This window comes from Malaclemys terrapin, chromosome 3 (assembly GCF_027887155.1).
Source record: "Malaclemys terrapin pileata isolate rMalTer1 chromosome 3, rMalTer1.hap1, whole genome shotgun sequence".
NCBI classification, from domain to species: Eukaryota; Metazoa; Chordata; order Testudines; family Emydidae; genus Malaclemys; species Malaclemys terrapin.
Window position 1 is genome coordinate 5,125,115 of NC_071507.1, and position 19,338 is coordinate 5,144,452.

Consider the following 19,338-nt stretch of genomic DNA (forward strand, 5'->3'; position numbering starts at 1 on the left):
ACAGAGGTGTTCAAAGTATTTAACTCTCTTTCACTCTTTGCTCATCTTTCACTCTCTTGACTTTTGTGATGTAAATACATCACTTGTTATTCAACCAGTTTGCCAGTTAGAACCCGAACCTCTAATAACAGAAAAAAATACGTACATTACATATACATGTATAGGATCATCTGATCATAATATATATATATATATATATTTATATTTATATATTTATACACACACACACACACACACACACACACACACCACCTTTTTAAAAATCATTCATAAAGGGAAAAAAAAAAAAAAAAAAGAGCACAAACCTTCTATTTCCCTTGCAGGTTGCCTTTAGCTGTAGCGGGTTCTACTGGCATCTGCTATAGACACAAAAAAATGTCTTGGCTTTCTTTAAACTCTGATCACCTTTCCCTGTTACTAAATGAACTTTATACGTATGAGCCTAGAGTATCTACGTGTTAATTTTTTTTAAAAGGTTACAAAAGTTAATCGGTTTTTCATACCAAGTGGTTACAAAAGTGTTATTTGTACTTTCTACTAGACCAGGGGTTCTCAATCTTTCTCTTTCTGAGGCCCCCTCAACATACTATAAAAACTCCATGGCCCACCTGTGCCATAATAACTGTTTTTTGTGTGTATAAAAGCCCAGGCTGGCATTAGGGGGTAGCAAGCGGGGGAATTGCATGCAGAATCTGCAAACCTACATTGCTCAGGCTCCGGCTTCAACCTCAGGTTCCCCAGGCTTCTGCCCCATATGCGGGGACTTCGGCTTTCTGTCCTGGGCTCCAGCGACTAACACTGGCCCTGCTTAGCAGACCCCCTGAAACCTGCTCATGGCCCTCCAGGGGGCTCCGGATCCCTGGTTGAGAACCACTTTACAAGACTATTTTCTCCCAAAGGAAAGTAATACAACAGTTTCAGTTTTTAAACATCCCTTGCACAGACTATACGATGCTCATATATATTAAAAGCAGAGACAGGCCTGAATTAAAACTTCAGATCTGAGTGCTACTGGAACAATGGGACAGAGGGCTTTCAAAATCCAGATCTCAACTTTGCAGCCTGGGCCAATCTATAGTGAAAACATGTTCATGTAAATCCTAATGGAAATTCTTTAAGTGATATATGTACAAACTCCATAGCAATATACATACATTCCCTTCCTATGTATGGGATACATCTTGCAACTATATGCAACAACAAATATGTACTAATAATCTGCAATAGCATTTAAACTATCCAAAGTCAATTAGATCCTGAGATAATTTCTTAAAATTACTGACACATTGAGCAATTTAATTCCTTTACCTCCACTACCAGAATAAATTTAGTGACCACCTACAGGTCCAAAAACATAACTGGGACCTACCAGGGATTTGATGAAGCTACACCTCTATAATGATGCAAATTAAGATTTAAACATTGTAACAATGGAGCACTGCTAATCCTTTTACAGAGGTGTAAATAGCCATTCAGATTTTGATTTCAGACGGCCTGCTTTGTTAAGGAGTTTCAACAGAAGAACTCCACGAAGCAACAACACAGCTGGCCTACAAGCTCTAAGAAGTCTGGTAGCCAAACCAAGATTTTTATAATATATAACAGTTTATTACATTTTGTTCATTTTGCAATGATGGTTATAGTCCCTCATCTATAAAGCTGCAATATGTTCTCACTACATTTTGCTAAGCTTTGCTTGTTCTGAAAAATACTAAAGCCCTGTCTTCCACTACAAAGAAAAATTAAATTTAAACAGCTGTGCATGCAGTTTTTGGACTTGTAATATATACAACAATACTAGAGATCACATATGTAGTTAAACAGTACTTTTTCTTTTACTAAAATCTTACAAAACCTATATGTTAGTGGCTAGCTCATTTCTTATTGTTTTACTCCCTCTGGGTGGTCTTTCCAGGGTGCCACTTGAAGGGAATACAATAACAAAAAGAAGGGGAAGGAAGGGACACCAACATAAAGAGAAACAAAATGTATGACAATCTGCAGCAGGCTATGGATCAGAGGTCAGCAAACAAGGGGTCCTTCTCTTTTACAGGTTGCTTCCTGGAAACAGTCTGATTAAGCTGACAGCTTGAATTATGTGTTACATTTTGTAATGCACAATCCATCTGTGCTAAGTCCTCTTCAATGCAGCTGAAGCAGCTCTGGCAAAAGCTCTGTCTCTCCCCCCCACAACATAGGCCTTAAAATAGTCATCATCTTTCCATGCACTAATTCTCTGGGGGTTTTTTGTTTTTGTTTTTTAGCCCTTTAAATAGAGGGCTGGATAGCTCTAACGAATGGGGGGGGGGGGGGGAGATATGGAGCTTTTTGCTTCTAGTTCACTCGTTCAAATCTGTTACAAATCAGTAGAGAACAGCCGTTGTTATATGATAGCTGTTCAGTACTTTATGTGAAATGAATTACAGGTCTAAGTATCACTGACAGTAAACAAGGTGACATCACAAAAACTACAACCAAAATTAGCAAAATCTAGAGCACTTGTTGGCAGGCTCAGCAGAGAGGCCAAGAAACGAACAGGTGCAAAGAACAGACTACTCATCTCTCCTATTTGGTTCCCACAATATAGGTTGAATTTACGGTGGAATATTTTAAACATCTGTGCACTGTCACTCTCTGGCAGATAAAGAGAGAAACTCATTCATCAATCCGTCCTATGAATTAAGCTCACTTTTTATATTTTATTAATTTTAACAACTTGAACATCGAAATTGTCTCACTCAGCTGTTTAGGAGAGTACTGAATATAAGTCTGCTTCCTTAAACTAGATTACAAGCTTTTAGATAAACCTGTTATCATAGCAACATCACTCATGTATTTCCACAGGTAACAGCTTGTCAGTATACCCAAGATAGAAATCATACTTTAAGCAGTTTGTAACTGCGTTGTAATAACTCACTGTAAGCTAAAATGTGACATTAAAAGACTCATTTGAAAAAAAAAGCCTTTTTACAAAATATATTTGCACAAGAAACAAAAATTGAAAATTTAACTGAGGATGCTCCACTGTTCTCCACTTAGTTGGATGCAGATAATGTCACCTGAAAACCAGTGACTTGCTGATATGCAGGAAAGATTTTTGTTTTGTTTTTAATTCAGTGAAACAGCGGCCTCAAAATAGTCTGTCTGTGATTTCCTTTCCACACATCCCCTTACTACTTTTAACCAAAAGACCTAAAGTAAACTCATGAACCCAGAGGTAAGGTAATAAACGGTAGAGGTGGCACTGCTGTCACAATGCCATGCTTAAGAATTAACGAAGATACCAAGAGGCCGACGGCCCAAACTATAACCATTTCAGTTCAATACCCAATCATTAAAATTTTGCTTAATAACAAGCTAATTTCTTCAAATACAACCTGTGCCCTAGTTGTTGTTTTTTAAATAACGCTATGGAAGTTTGACTAGTTTACAACAAAATATTTGGAGGGTAGAAGAACAGTAATAAATGTCACACCTTCAGTCCACGTTTCAAAAAGAGGTTATATTTTAGAGAGGTTATTTGTATCACAAACTCATTAATCACTTTAAAACTTTGTGGAAAATCTCTTTCCATTTGAGAGTTACTCTGAAAAATATCAAAACATTCAAGTCTGAATTTGAGTGACTAATAATAAGTGGGTCTAAATGCTTCCTACTTGCTAAATTAACTATGAAGAAACTACCTGTCTCTTCATAGGCTCTTTCCCAGATGCAAATATTTTGTATTCTATCTGTATTTTAAATTTTCAAAAACAAAAGCAAAATAAAATCTGTATAATTCCTGTAGAAATGGATCAACTGTGATCATATTTTTATGACCTTGAAAAACTAAGACTTGACAGTTTTAGAGGCCATTACCCACTTTCAGCTTTGAGTCAAATTCCAGAGATAACGAGAACAATGAAATCTTTCCTATAATTTATCCAGGCTTAAGAAGAACACACAATATTTTCCATCAGTTTATATCAGCAGCTGGAAGTCACTAAAATCTATAGGGACAGGACAAAAGGTTACATTCCCACTGTTCAACTATGACTTTTCTAGCAAAATCAACCACTCTATACAACTTTCTTATGAAGTGCTAAGATTAACAGGTGTTAAACAAAAGGAAAACTCTATAAAAGCTATTTAGATGTAAATTAGATGTTTCTGTAATGAGCAATAGTCCAACACATGGTTTGAAAAACTGAAATGATAACATTGCAGAAATGTATTTTAATGGATATTTGTGTTTTTCTGCTTAACTGTCATCTATTAAAATATGAACCATTACTAAAATCATTCGCTAATAAGACTATATGTGCATGTGCATATATTAAAAAAGCAGAGATATGTTAAACATGTTAAAAAGACATAAATGACCAAATAGATAAATGACCAGTGGGGAGATTGGTTTAAAAAACTCTATAAGCCTCATTCATTCTTGTTGGATAACACATGCTATTTTTCTTGGCTACAGTCTTCTCCCCCAACCTAATATAACAGTTTTTATTTCTGTACTAGCTCACATGCCTCTAATCACCAACTATGTTTAACCACATCAGTCCTAAACATTTTGCGTGTGAATTGTTCAAGGATTAAGGAGGGGGAAAAATCAGGCAGGTAGCACCACCTGGAAGACAAGTGGGCAGTAGAAACAGAGGAAGGTATGTATTTATGAGGTAGCTTTTCCTGATAATGGCCACTGGGAGGCTGTTGGGATCCAGAACAGTAAGGAGGCTGGGCAGAAGGGAGAGCAGCATTGAGTGAGAGGAGAGAGGGAGGAAGAATACTGGGAAGCTGGCAAGGCAGGTAAATGGCAGGCAGCCGTTGGAGAAGAGTGGGTACAATCAAGCAGGCAACAGGGAGAACCTTTGCAGCTAGGGACTAGCAGGAGCAAAAAGAAGGAAAGCCAGCAAGTGGAAAAGCAAGGAAAAGGAGAGAATGTGGGGGCAGGAAACCTTGCAACGGGAGCCAGGGAGACTAGCAGTAGTGAAAGGCACTTCCAGATGAAGTAGGAGGTGGGAAAGAGCTGGGAGGAGAGTGCTGAAGGGCCATCCCTACAGGAATGCAGCTGAAGAGGCAAGCAGAATGGAAGAGCTGCACAACAAGCTGGTCAGGAGCTCACAGACACAAAGCTTTGTGAGATCAAAGGTTCACAGTGCAGAAGGAGTGATATTCTTATTGGTTTACACCAAAGTGCTCCACCAGGGTGAAGAGAGTCAACCAGAAGATATGATACAAGAGACAAGAGATTCAGGCAACCTGGATTCACCTCCTGGCTCTGGCACAGGTTTCCTGTTTGACCTTGGGCAAGTCCTTTAATATACCCAGTGTCGTCCCCGTCCCCCTCCCCCCCCCCCCCCGGAAAATGGTGATCATGCTTCCCTACCTCACATGGGTGTGTTGTGAGGATAAAAGTCATTAATGATTGAAAGACACATTGATACTACAATGATGGGGGCCATAAAAAGTATCTAAATAGAATTACACAGAGAACAAACAATGCATTTCTAAGATGTAGTTGCACACTTCTCAGGTGTTGCTTTAAGTTGTTAGGTTGAATGCCCAGGGAGTTTAATCACCTGAAAAATTCAAATTACCATGAAATGTACTGTTTAGTGAGTTATTTCTATTATCCAACTGAACTGATATACTAAAATAAGAAAAACAGTAAGACCACTGCATTTAATGGAAATTATAGAAACAGGCATCTCAAATTGTTTGATAAGTTCCGAAGTCAACTAATCACAAAAAATAGACCCTCATTAAAATGTCTGCTTGTAGAAGCTAAGAAAGTTGCATATTCATATACATATTTTACAGTAATACAGATTGTCCATAGGACAATCTCCCAAAAAAAAAAAACCCTAACTAAATAATCACAGTGAGAAAATATTTAATGGCTTACTCTCTTGTTGCTGAATTAGCCGAAGAATGTTCATCTGTCGTATGGCAGTTTACTGTTTGCAAAGAAAAATGTTCTTTGGTGGATAGGGTTTCTTTTTCTTGTTCTGAGTTCATTGATTTTAAGGCCATCTTGCAATCCATATCTCTTAGGCTCTGCTGTAGTTCAACTGTGTTTATTATCTGATCCTCTTCACTCACAGAAACTGTAAGGTCACTGCTGCTATCTAAACTTTCATCTTCCAGCTCTAGTGTGTTTTCAGAGGGCCACAGACTATCTGTGTGTTGGGCTAGACCTGGAATAAAAATATGACAAGTATTGCCACCATAATAACAGGAGCATGACAAAAAATATACATTGCATTCACAGAGTCTAAAACCTCTGCCCCTTCTGCACATTTTTCCAAGGTTCTCCAAATATCCCAGTTTTCCTCTCCTTTATTCCTTTCGTCAACATTCTTGCCTCTCAAAGAACATCATGAACCTCTCTCTCAATAGATGTAGCACTTGTTCTGCAATGCTCAAAGCTCCGCCTGACTTGGAAATGAGGAACTGATTCCTCCCCTTAAGTAATATGTCAAACTATTATTATATGAGGGACTTGCATGCTACCTTACAGCACCCAGAAATTTCCCTGTGGCATACTCCTAACCCTGCAGGTACTCTCCCTACATGCTGACCCTGCTCTCCTTTTTGGAGAAACTCCCTTGTGACCTGTGTTCAACCTACTGAAACACTCTCTGAAGCTGCTATGCTTTTCTTTCTTTAGGGACTGCCCTAATGGGCTGGCCCCACTTCTTAACCAACCACAGGAATATTCCACGGCCTGCCAGGCAGTAAAGATTTCCCAAAGACCGTGGGCAGGTTCCTTCTAATAAAACTAAAATTAATGGAGATATCCCATCTCCTAAAGCTGGAAGGGACCTTGAAAAGTCATTGAGTCGAGCCCCCTGCCTTCACTAGCAGGACCAAGTACTGAAGTACTCCTGTTGATTTTGACCCGGATCCCTAAGTGGCCCCCCTCAAGGATTGAACTCACAACCCTGGGTTTAGCAGGCCAATGCTCAAACCACTGAGCTATCTCTTCCCCTGCTTGGTCTCATGTGTAATGTGTTCATGCAATTGCATGAATGGCCACATATTTCAACGTTTTGCCAAGAAGCTGTTAGTCAGTTAGTGCTGCATAAATCCATAAAAATGATCATTTCCTTAATATCTTTCAACTCCCTAGCTTGTCCACCCACTACCGAACCTCCTTCTTCATATCTGTGTATTATTCTATGCTTTCCTCACAAGGGGTGTTCAGTGGATCCCCTATGCCTCCTCTGGGCTGCAAGTGAAGGTATCCTCCCCAATCTAAAACAGCAACAAGGATTAAGACAGCCTCCTCCAGCAAACCGGCTCTGACATAATGGGGCAGAATGGCCTGAAAAACGATCTCGGGGAAGCAGAAGTGTGTTTGAAGAGGAGGCAGCTGTTGCCTGGGGCTTCTAAGCCGTGCAGGAGCAGAGCTCTCTGCCCGTTGGCTTGGAAGTTGGGCATGGCAGCTGATTCCCCTTGCTGCTCAGCAGAAGGAGGTTGCATTAATCTTCTAAGATGCAAATAAAAATAGACACTACTACCATTTTCACTTTCTGGTGCATTTTTAGAATTTCATGAAAATGTATCAAAGTTCTGTAATCAATTAACATTGCCATGAAACTCCCACGTTCCCACAAGACTCACTGCAGTATCAGTTATTTCTAAATTACCCAGTGTTCACAGGGTCTTGTGTGAGCTGCAAAACAGAACGTCTCCTCCCTTCCATACGCTGAGCTTCATTTTGATTTGAATTACAGTAGATTTCAGAAAAAGTATTTGATAGAATATAAGATCTTGTCATTATTTGTATTTTCTGTTTCCAGCATTCAGGATATGAATGAATGTAAGAGATAAGCTATTATTTTTATTTATTTCATGTTGCTTTTATACATATTATGCTACCATTTCTGAACAATAGAAAAGTACTCAAAAGAAAAACAGCTTCAAGTCACAATGTACTGCATAAACTCCTGCAGCTTAAAGCCTAGCTTGCATTCAGTTGTGGTACACGCAGCAGAGCCAAACTTCTTAATCACTTCCCTGTCATTCGCAGCATGAAAGATCAAACTTTTATGAGAACTAGAACAAGAAATTCAAACCTGGACTACTTTAACCTTAGAACGCTAATGTAGGTTTGACATCATAAAGACTTAGAAGCTCTCCCCCTACCCTCAGGGGAAATTTGAGGTGGTCACTGATCATTCTGATTTTGAACCAAACTTATAGTTTCCCTTAAGGTAGAAGTATTACATTCCGAAATTTAAAAGTATTTTTTCCAAAAATGACACTGACCACCTTAGCATTTCTTTGGGGAGCAAAAGGGGAGAGAACAGACATTCTGCCAAATCTGCTTTGCAAAGCCCTAAGGTTAATATAAGCCAGGTTGGTGCTGTCTTGTTCCACCTCAAAATAATGACAGTCTTTCATTAACTGGAGAAGCGGCAAATATGTCAAAGTGACAGTAGAGACGATGAAAAGCAAACAGAGTCCTGAAAGCAAGAGAAATGGAAAAAACCACAAAAAAGGCAACAACAGGATGCCAAAGAAGAGAACAAGAAGTATACAGAGTAATATGATGCGGCTGCCAGCTTTTGTCCAAAAAAATTGTGATCATTACATTGAGAGGCAGTAGCCCCTCCATCATTAAGGTTGCCAGTAATTTCCATTATAAAGCGCCATTTTAGCAATCCTTATATGGCTTAGAAAATTGGGTTAACCTGAAAATTGACATATTTACTGGAAAGGCAGAGGAGAATATTTCTGCTCGCTCTTAAGAGCAGTTTGATCAATTTTCTTGAGATACTCATCTCTACCACTTGAGCTAAAAATAATAACTCCATTAGCAGATAATAGTGGGTTGTTATCATTTGTACACCAAGCCACCAGAGGGTGCTAAGACACAGTTTCCCAGTAGATAGTTTGCTAGATAGTAGCACAAAACTGGGAATCATGGTTCCTGGGTTCTGTTCTCGGTTTTGGGGGCAGGGTGAAATATGGTTCTTCCACTAGTCCAAAAGGATATTTTGATTGTGGGAAACAGTGTTTGTGAATCATATGCCTATGAAGCATGGTTCTCAGCAGGGTATGGGACATTCAGAGAATAATGAGTAAGCATGTAATGAATTCATCTACATGTACAAATAGTCATTCCCAAATTTTATAACAAATCTTGTCTACACACAAAAGCTGTACTGCTTTAACTATACCAATACAGTTAAAGTGGATCAATAGCCCTAGTGAGGACGTAATTATATGATATAAAGGTGTTTCTTTATAGAATCATAGAATATCAGGGTTAGAAGGGACCTCAGGAGGTCATCTAGTCCAACCCCCTGCTCAAAGCAGGACCAATCCCCAGAGAGATTTTTACCCCTGATCCCTAAATGGCCCCCTCAAGAATTGAGCTCACAACCCTGGGTTTAGTAGGCCAATGCTCAAACCACTGAGCTATGTCTTATAGCAGTACGTCTTAATCCCCTTCCAGTATGGTAGAACTATATTGGTATGCAGGGTTTGTGCCAGTATAACTACATTAGTAAAAGAAGAAAATCACATGTATAACTGCCATATTAGTGTGCAGACCAAGCCTTAGTCAAATCTGGATAGATTTTCACAGTAATAGCAAATAGCACCTCTCTGCCCTCAGGACAAATTCCCTGGCAAATTTCAAGTTTCTCCTCCAAATTATCTGAAAATAGTGTATCATTGGCAAACCTACCTATTTTTCAGTAGCTTTATTCTCAGAAATAGATTAACTATTCGGCACAAACTTTCTGAACAAAATCAACCTGAGGCAGAGACCAAGCATGTTTTCCCAAGTAAGTAAAACAAATAACATTAGACTGGTTAATAGAAAGATCTGATACTACAGTACCTTAGTAAAAATTGTGGACATAGCAATAAAAACACCTTTCTGCCCTTGTGAAAGGCAGTAAAAGAAGGACTATCAATGAGGTCTTGGATCTCAAAGACTTTCCTACTAGCTAAAGTTATGGTCAATAGAAAGACCACCTTCAAAAAAAGATATGGGAGAGAAAAATCACTTTGTGGTTCAACGAAAGCACCCAAAGGCCTAGTGAAAACCAAATTCCATAGTCACGTCCCTTGATAATCTGTGGGTACCAATGTATCAATAGGCCTGACTTCCAACACCTGACCCACACCAAAAAAAAAAAAAAAAAAAAAGAGAGCTGGGATTGGAAAAAATAAAAATATCAGTTCTTTGGAGAGACCCAGCAGACCTGGATATTCCAGATGATGTGCCCATGCCAGAGCTATCAGGTTAAACTGTGATTTGCCCTACCAAAAGAAAGGCATGTGTCAGCAAACTGGATCCCCATCTATTCTAAAGCAAAACCTTACATGTTTGGTATTGAGGCTGGTCACAGAGAAAAGCCTATTTGGATTAGCTAATTTGGCCACGATCAAGTTCCTCACAGAGTTCTTAATGGTCTTGTGTGTGGGTTGGTACTACTGTGAATCACGTCTTTGGTCACACTAATCAGATGCACCACTAATGGGGACACTGTTCCAAATGCACCATTCTCACAGACAAACCATTGTAACAGAGGAAACCGAGATCCCTTGCTACCCCAAAACCAAGACAAAGTCCAAGGAAACACACTTCTCTGCTGGGATTCTAAGGGCATGTCTACACTACGAAATTAGGTCAAATTTATAGAAGTCGGGTTTTTTTAGAAAAAGGAGTCCTCTTAACTCTTCCACAGCTAAGCAGCTTGGCGTGAAACAGCTGCAGAACTGTTCTGTTGCCAGGGCCAGTAGCAGCAGTTGGGACCTCTGCAGGCTCCCTGTGTGGAAAGTTTAGGGCTTCGGAGCTGCAAAGTGGCAGATTCGTTGGCTCAGCTTCAGCACTTCCCCAGCACTGCAGCTCACAGACACAGCAGACGAAGACTCCACAGTAGCGTCTAGCGGTGCCAACCAAAATCAGCGCCCCACTGTGGTAAGCAGTAAGAAAGAGTCAGAGACAGTCCCTGCACCAGACAGACAGACAAGACACCAAGGGAAGAAGGGGAAACAGAGGGGAAGTGTCTTGCCAAAGTGACACAGCCAGTCAGTGGTAGAGCCAGGAACAGAATCCATGTCTCTTGACAATCAGGGGAGTGCCCTGTCCACTAGGCCACGCTGCCTGCTCCACAGCACACAACAGCTGCAGACTCTTCTTGCACTGCCCTCCACAGCCTGTTAAACTGAGCCTTAGCAGTTCCTTCCCATTTGGGCACTCAGACCCTGTGGTGATCAGTGTATTCTGAAAACCTGACTCAATGGGGGAAAGACAGCACTTTGCCCACAACAAGGCCATCACACAAATACCATCGTCATACCTGGGAAATTGTCTCTTGGCTGTTTGTTTCCAGAAACAAGTTGTTCAGGAGCAGACACCAATGGGATCGGCTGTTTAGATCTTTCTTTATTTGCTACAAAATGCTCCTTTGTCACCATTTCTTCTACTGAGCTGCTACAACAGTCACTCTTCAAATCAGTGATTCGGTTCTCTGGACTTAATCTTTCATGTAACAGGGAGTTGAGCTGAACAGATTTTTTGCTTTCTACTAAATTACTATTGCCATTATGTGGATTGCTTTCTATCTCTAAGCAATGAGTTCTTCCATTCTCAGATGATACACTGGATGTGACTGGCATTTTCTCACCCATCTGGAGATATGTCTTCCCATCTATTTTGTCAGACTTATTTAAGCACCGTATATCACTATTAGTTTGTACTACATAGCTGCCTGTCATATTACTGCTCTGTGCTGCCTGTCTGCATGAATGTGGGTCAGAAACTGAAAAGCTCTTTGTGGGCTGGGAAGATTTCTGCTGTGTACTGAAATCTTCAATGCTTGAGATGGCTGACATTTGGCGGCCCATAAAGATTGTTGCTGGATGATACAATCCTCTTGACGTGGCTGTCGTGGTGTTAATTCCTGCCTGTCTTGCAACCGGCAGCATCTGAAAAATAGAAGTTGAGATGGCTTAAGAATGAATTTCATGTAGTAAATGGCATTTCTTAAAGGTTCTGTGTTAGTCTTTGAAGAGCAAATGTTCTTTATAATTTAAATATTTTTCTGTCGTATTATGCTAGTCCACATATAAAACGTTCTCTTTGTCCATTTATTTTATAAAACTAAAATAAGATTGAATGACCCAATTCCTGCAAGATATTGAGTGCCTTGTACCAGGTACTAAGCACCCTCCACTTCCAGGGAAGCCAAAAGGAGATTAAGTCTGTCAGGACTTCATAGGAGGCAAACAACACCTTGCAGGATCCAGACCAAAGGTAGCTACGCCAAGAGAGAAATATTGGCAAACAAATATCAAGCCTATATTTAGAAAAAATGGACAATGCTAATGTTGCCATTAGGTTTGTTAATTGCTGAACTACACGAACAAGAAAACAGCTTTAACTGCTATTAAGAGTCTTCACGGCATTTCACTTAATGTACAGTATTTTGCATGGAAGGGTAAGAACATTCTGTCAAATGGCATATTAAACAAAGCTTATGTCAATTATAGTAGTTTAACATTCTGGGCAATCATTTATTCTCTATAGTTTTACACACAGAAAGCCCATGATTTGGAAGCCCAACTGCCCAATTTCACTTTTTGTAAAAGAGTGTTTATGAAAGGTTCTGGAGTGATAGCCTAGAAACTGAAGTCTGCTATCCAGAAAGCAAGTTCTCCATATACAGTTGTGATAAAACATTCTCCATATTCTCTTTCCAACTCGCTTGAATCTTCATCTGGAGGATCTACCTTCAGTTTGGTGGTTGCAGGAGAGTAGTTAGTCATGTACTCTTCATAACAGCAAAATCACAGCAATGAAAGGTAGAGTGCAAACTATTTTTGAAGTGTTTCTTTCACAAAGAAATGGCTACTTTTTTTATATATAGTTGCTTTTATACAAAAGTTAAAATGCAATGAAATGTATCCATGATTCACAAAAGCAGCATGTGTTAAGGCATAAGCCAAATGCTAACTACCTGGGGCTAAGAAGAAGTTTACCATCACACCATTGGGCCACCTTTTTCTGATTCTGAAGGATCTTTTGACCTGACTGAATGAGAAGGATGCAGATACCACCGCCACTCCTACAGCCAAACCCTACACAACACCTTGGATGTAAGTTTTAAGATTCCTGATACTCTATCCCTTCTGTGACATTATTTTATTCTCTCTCACACCTATCCTTCTTTGGGCTTCTTCTAATCAACTTTTAAATTAGCCGAGCTCCATATTATCACTCTGATCAGCACAGCAGGCTAAAGCAGTGTAAGCAACCTTACCCCAGTATGAAGGACCAAACCCAAACTGGGGAATTGAGGTGGGTACAGATGGTTAAAGCACACCTGTTGAAGACTGACCTGACTATACGCTATAGCTTGCTTGCATCACATCAACAAAGTAAGCATTAGGGAGAGAGAAGTTTTTTTTCTTTCATTGCTGCCCTTTTCTCCCTCTTGTATGTCTGTCTCAATAGCAGGAACAACAACAGCTGTGCCAAAAATCCACCAGTGAATCACTTCTTTCTTCTCACTAAGAAAGTCTTCTGGTAGCCGCAGGAGACAGTTCCTCTGAAGGACTTGGCTGAACTTAAGTGAAAAATTTTCCAAAACGAATGACCACTTAATTTCTAAATTTCAAGTACTTTAAAGTTTGTTTTGGTTTTCTATGTGTGCTTAATAAATGTAACAGATTTCTATGGAATGGTTACTAGAAGAAGTAGTAGACCAGTGTCAGTATAAACAGATCTTGAACCAAAATTAGCTGATTAATGTTATAATAGTAAGGGAAGGATTCTAATAACATTTTAACACTTTTGAGCATGACAACACAACAGAACCCCGCAGATTGCGCCATTGTTGCATCCTCCATCCTTTTTCATTGGGTGGTTTTATTTGTCACACAGGTTCAACTACTACCTCTCTGTGGAAGGGTCTTAAATTTACCTAGTCTGGTAACTTCAGAGAACAGCTCTTTTTTTTTTTTTTTTACACAAACGAAAGAAAATCCAATAACTCCATAAACTAAGTTATTCGCAGAAAGATTCAGAGTATGTTACTCAGATTAAGCTTACAATTTATTTCATCACTACTACTTTGGGTTCCTCTTTATTATCCTTTGGGTCTGATTTTCTGCTCTCATATTTATCCAGCAAATGTTTTATGGATTTAGTAGTGGCTTCTGGATTTAGTGTTCCAAAACAGAATTTATCAGCTCTGCATGTTATAGCAAAAGTTGCCTTGCTAGCAAACTCCTTTTTGATTGTAAGAATCTCTCTTCATCTGCTTTGAATTTTTAGAATTTGAAAGATAAGGATTGGTCCCTGTGTAGTTTTTCACCAAGCAGCAAAATAAAAGAAGGGAAAAGGAGGTACATTTTGTGGGAAGAGAGTTAACTAAAATTATAAAATCAGTTATAGAATCTCACACAACTCTCATTGGCAGCTAAGACACATTTGAAGTCAAATCTCCACAGGGAAACATCAAATGAATTTATCCATTATGCCCTCTCAATTGCCATCTTTTCTGTTTGTTTTACCCAGGTATTTCCTCTCATTCTCCACAATACACACACAAAATATTGCCCTTCTTAAAGCACTTTTCTTTAACAAGAAAAAAAAATGTTTACTTTCCAAATGAATCAAAATTCAGCTACTTTGCAATGAGGATACAGTCTCACCTGGAGCGTTCGGTTGACATTGTACTAGATGAGACACCTGAGATACAGCCCAGGCCAAACTTCTCATCACTAGATCACTACAGGTCAGCGTTAATTCCCAATGAGCCATTCCAGGGGAGGTGGCAGCATGAAGCTTCATTGGTCAACATTAAGTCCTATTATTCAGCATGAATGTCCAGCAGTCCATAATCTCATTGTGCCTAGTTTGATTCCTTGATGTCCTCTGATATTTGGCACTACAGCAACCTAGATCAGGGATCTGGAGAACCTAGAGTTTTATTCAGTATAGTTTCTGTGCTTTGAAGGTTAGAAGCTTCCATATTCTGTGCTCCATTTGTTAAGGCGTCTATGCTGGAGGCTGAGTTCCTACTCTATGTATGTCTACAAGCTCTGCCATAACTACGTATTGACTCCTCACCACAACAACAAAAAATAGGCAATATGTAGGTCTGTGCAGTAGGCTGCACTGGTAAACCAATTCGCTAACAGATATGAGGCAGCATTGTCATATGAGGTCTTCTGTTTTCCACAAATTAGGATGCTTCACTGCTGAGAGGTTTTTGCAAGGTTTCATTATTACAATGCCATTGTCCTGAAAGACATGGAGTTCCCGGGGTAAACAGTTTCCAAAGCATCAAAAGACCAGGGCTTTTGTGACTCAAAAAACCCCACAATGCGCTGAAGGTTGCAGAAGCCAGACTTCATGGCGCACACAGCTCAGAAATCCAGAGCTGAGAGGGCTTCCTCTAGGAAAAGACACCCGCCCCATCCCAAGCTACACAACTCCGCCAATAGATAGCTGCCACGGCACTAGAGGAGGGAGGAATTATGCTCAGAAAGTCACAGAATTCTCATTTTTCAAGAGGGAGGATGAGGTTACTGAGGGACAAACTAACCCAGGGATGAAATTCCTCAAACATGGAGACTCAGAGTAGTTTAAAGATCTGATACACACAAGGCTTGCAGAACACTGGAGTTTCAATGGAAGGTAATTTGCTCAGCACTGAGCTCCCTAAGCTCTAGGCACTGCCATCGTGGTGTTTTCAATGTAAATGAGTATCTCTGGAACATTGGTGCCAATCCACATCATCTATCTCAGTCTTTGGTGCCAGTGATCGTAGATATTTAGGCTATTTGGTGTATTAATGGTGTATTCCCATACCTGAGCAATTCTTTTTAGGTGCTAATTCTGAGAAACTGTTCAAGATTGAGATGTCAGTAGAGGTGGTTTTGGAACAAACTGAAAATTAAACAGTAATAAGTCACCAGGGCCAGATGGTATTCACTCAAGCGTTCTGAAGGAATTCAAATATGAAACTTCCAAAATTACTAACTGTGATATGTAACCTATCATTTAAATCAGCCTCAGTACCAGATGACTGGAGGGTAGCTAATGTAATGCCAATTTTTCCAAAAAGGCTCCAGAGGTGATCCTGGCACTTACAGGCCAGTAAGCCTAACTTCAGTACCAGGCAAATTGGTTGAAACTATAATAAAGAACAGAACTATCCGACACATAGGATTAACACGATATATTGGGGAACGAGTCAATGCAGCTTTTGTAAAAGGAAATAAACAGATTAAATACAAACTAAAAAGTTTTATGTCCGACTAGAAGCCAGGGAACTTATCCTATAAAGGATACCAGGCATCTACCTCAAGTTGGATGGGCAATGAAAGCCAGAGCTGCAGTAGTTGGAAACTGTTGTACAACTCCAGGAGGGAGATCCTTCATTGGCTGCAGTCAGACAGGAACAGACTACAGTATTTCAAGACCTCTAAAGTACCTGTAGCATTTTCAGAGAGGGTTGAGGAAGGGTTGACTCAGAGAACCAAAGGCTTATAGAATTTAGGGAGTTCTCATTTGATTCATACTGTAGGCACAAAACCCACAAGAGAGAATCCTGTAACAATATCTTTAAAGGAATTTAATTTCTCCCCCAACACCATCCTTCATTCTCTCTTACTTTGGCTACCAAGGTGATGTTTTGAAAAGGACCACGCTTAATTTATGTTGCATCCTCTTCTCCTGGTATCCCCAAAGAAAGAAAATCCAAAACACAGAACATACAAAAAAAAAGGGGGGTTTAATCTTATGGATAGAAAAAAAAGTTTTTGTGGGCTTGTGGGCTGTTAGTTTTATTTTATTAACAAAAAAATTAGCTAAAATCATAACAAAACCCCTTCTTGGATTCCTTAACAATTAGATGTTTCCCAGCATATGATAAGAGAAGCTGACATATGTTAGATTGGAACAGTTAGATAAATGCAATAGGTAAATTGTGACATGGGCTATCTACAGGATGTTTGAAGAACGGATGCTAAGGGCCAGATGCCTCCTCCACTTCCAGAAACAGTAGGCCCGTGATGGGAGGCTTCTCATAGCCACTCTACCCCACAGAAATACCTGCCTTTGACCTCCTCCCTATCACATTAAGCACCTTTTATAGAAAGAAAAAAATGGGAAAATAAAACACACCTATACAAATACATTGCTAAACAGACACTCAATTTAGTTACAAAAATTCTAAAATATAAACCTATATCAGCTTGTTTCTTCTGACTCGTCAGACAACAATGCAAGAGCTTCTCAGGGCAAAGTGCTGCTAGAAAATCCAAATCTGTGTCTGTTTACAGTTAAGCCCCCCAGATGCCTTCAGTCCAGTCCTGTCAGGCTTTTGAAGTCCAAGTACTGCATGTCACCATTCACATTTTGAAGTCCAAGTACATTAACATCCAGTGCAGTTTATTCAAAAACCAAACCTATTCCTTCCAAATACCAGTTCTGACTAAGGTTTCTTCCTGTCCCCAAATATATATGAATATTAGACAATATTCTCTTGAAGTTTCTACTTCCAAATGTATTCTCTCAATAAGTTCCATACACAAAGGATATACATCTTCTTCGCCTTCATGTCTTGCATTAGTATCCTTAATGATTCTCAGATACCACTTTTAAGCAAGCCAAGCATTTCAGATCCTGTTAATTGGGTGACCTCTCCTAGCTGTATTTCTCAGACTAAACAGTAAAATATGATGCTTATTTTCCCCCAACACTACAGTTTATTCAGATAAAAATAAATCATGTAAGAGCCACATATATCATTTAGGTAAAGGCAGACAGAATTAAAATCGGATATACTGTCATTACTTGCGACAACCTGCTGTACAATTTTAATAAGGTCTTGAAAAAGATGTGGCACTTTCTCCTTGGCTTTTGTATAGAAATACTATAATTCTACATAGGCTATGATCCTGCAGTACTCAGCCAAGCAAAATTCTCCCTGAAGTCAAAGAGAGGAATGCGGGTCAGGCCCATCCCTCTGTTGGAGTGCTGGTCCAAAAGGCAATAGTTGTAAGGTAAGCCATAGTATGCAACTAATCAATCAACGCAATTTGCACACTAGATTCGTATTAGTTTCTGCTTTGGGGATTATTCATGTCACCCTCCCACAAACAACAGAAACTGGACTTTCTGCAGGAAAAAAGTATAGGCAAGGGCAGTGGAAGAGGTGAAATCCAAGTCCTTATCAATTTATCAGTGTGCAGTGCAGCTCCCTGCAGCCATTGGTTTGGCCTACAAGTTGAAGAAGCTTCTGTTGCCTGCCTCCAAAATGTATGCGGGCAATAGAGCCGTAGGCTCCAAATAGCGGCAGAGTCCATAGCCCTTCCCATCCACAATACCACCCTGGGTGTCATCCGCCTCATGGGGAAACGGTCTGTGCCACCACTCTGCTACTGGTCACAGTTTCACTGCAGGACTTTAGAGTGACGCTGATGGCACTGCACAAGCCCCAAGCACCAGAATGAATTTCATCTTCTTTACTTATCTGAATGAAAGAGAATTAAGGTCAACTTAAGAATGGGGAGGGAAAAGGCATGATTACACTCAAAAATAGTGCCAAATTAAAAACATGCTTGAAAATGCAATGTGACGTAAACAAGTGGGGACATTCTTCAGGTTATTTCTTGCAGAAAGATCCATAAAAAAAATCAGAATTACAACCACCAACCAAAAGGATATTTTGTTTTAAGTTGCACTATGTGTTCATGTGACCCTCTTCTCGGATAAGCTAAAACCTCTCTCTAAGCATCATAACCACAGAACAATTTAAAGAAGCCATCTTTGTATTTCACAGCAAATAAACCTTTCCCCCCCCCCATTTTAACTATAATTGTAATGCAATGTAAACTGACAATTTTTGGTTCATATTAAGCTTCCTAATATTACCCAAAACGTTTCACTATTTTGAATGGGGAAAAAAGTTTTTTGGAACCATAGCAACACTAATTTCTGGTATTTATATAACAAGTACAATAAATGAAAAAAATTCTATAGATTAAAATGTCTATCTTCTATGAAAATTATTTTCAAACCAAATGTTATTTAAAAAATAGAAAAATTCAGCATTTGAGAACTCTAACTCTAGGACTTCCTGTACATCTAAACTGAATATATGTAATTCATGCATTCTTAAAGGCCTGCTTATATAGGTCAAGGTTGCCAGATCCATTGCTTTGTATATTATAGTTTAAAGAATGCTCTAAATTCAAGGTTTTTAACTTTTTAATCTATGGGTGAAAACTTCCCATAAACTCAGATTAATGCCTGCTAATGCACTGAAGAAAGAAAAACGAAAACCTTCCTCCCACTATAAAAACAAAATAGTG

General features: G+C 39.4%; 1 protein-coding gene across 3 annotated transcripts in view; it reads right to left on the reverse strand.

The window, feature by feature from the left end:
• Positions 1 to 19,338, reverse strand: part of KIZ (kizuna centrosomal protein) — an 88,997-nt gene that overhangs the window by 46,159 nt on the left and 23,500 nt on the right. For all 3 annotated transcript variants that reach the window (XM_054024281.1, XM_054024280.1, XM_054024279.1), the window contains 2 exons: positions 11,310 to 11,937; positions 5,891 to 6,182 (listed from right to left, as the gene is read on the reverse strand). In XM_054024281.1, the coding sequence (XP_053880256.1) occupies positions 5,891 to 6,182; positions 11,310 to 11,937 (920 nt within the window). The remainder of the gene's footprint in view (positions 1 to 5,890; positions 6,183 to 11,309; positions 11,938 to 19,338) is intronic.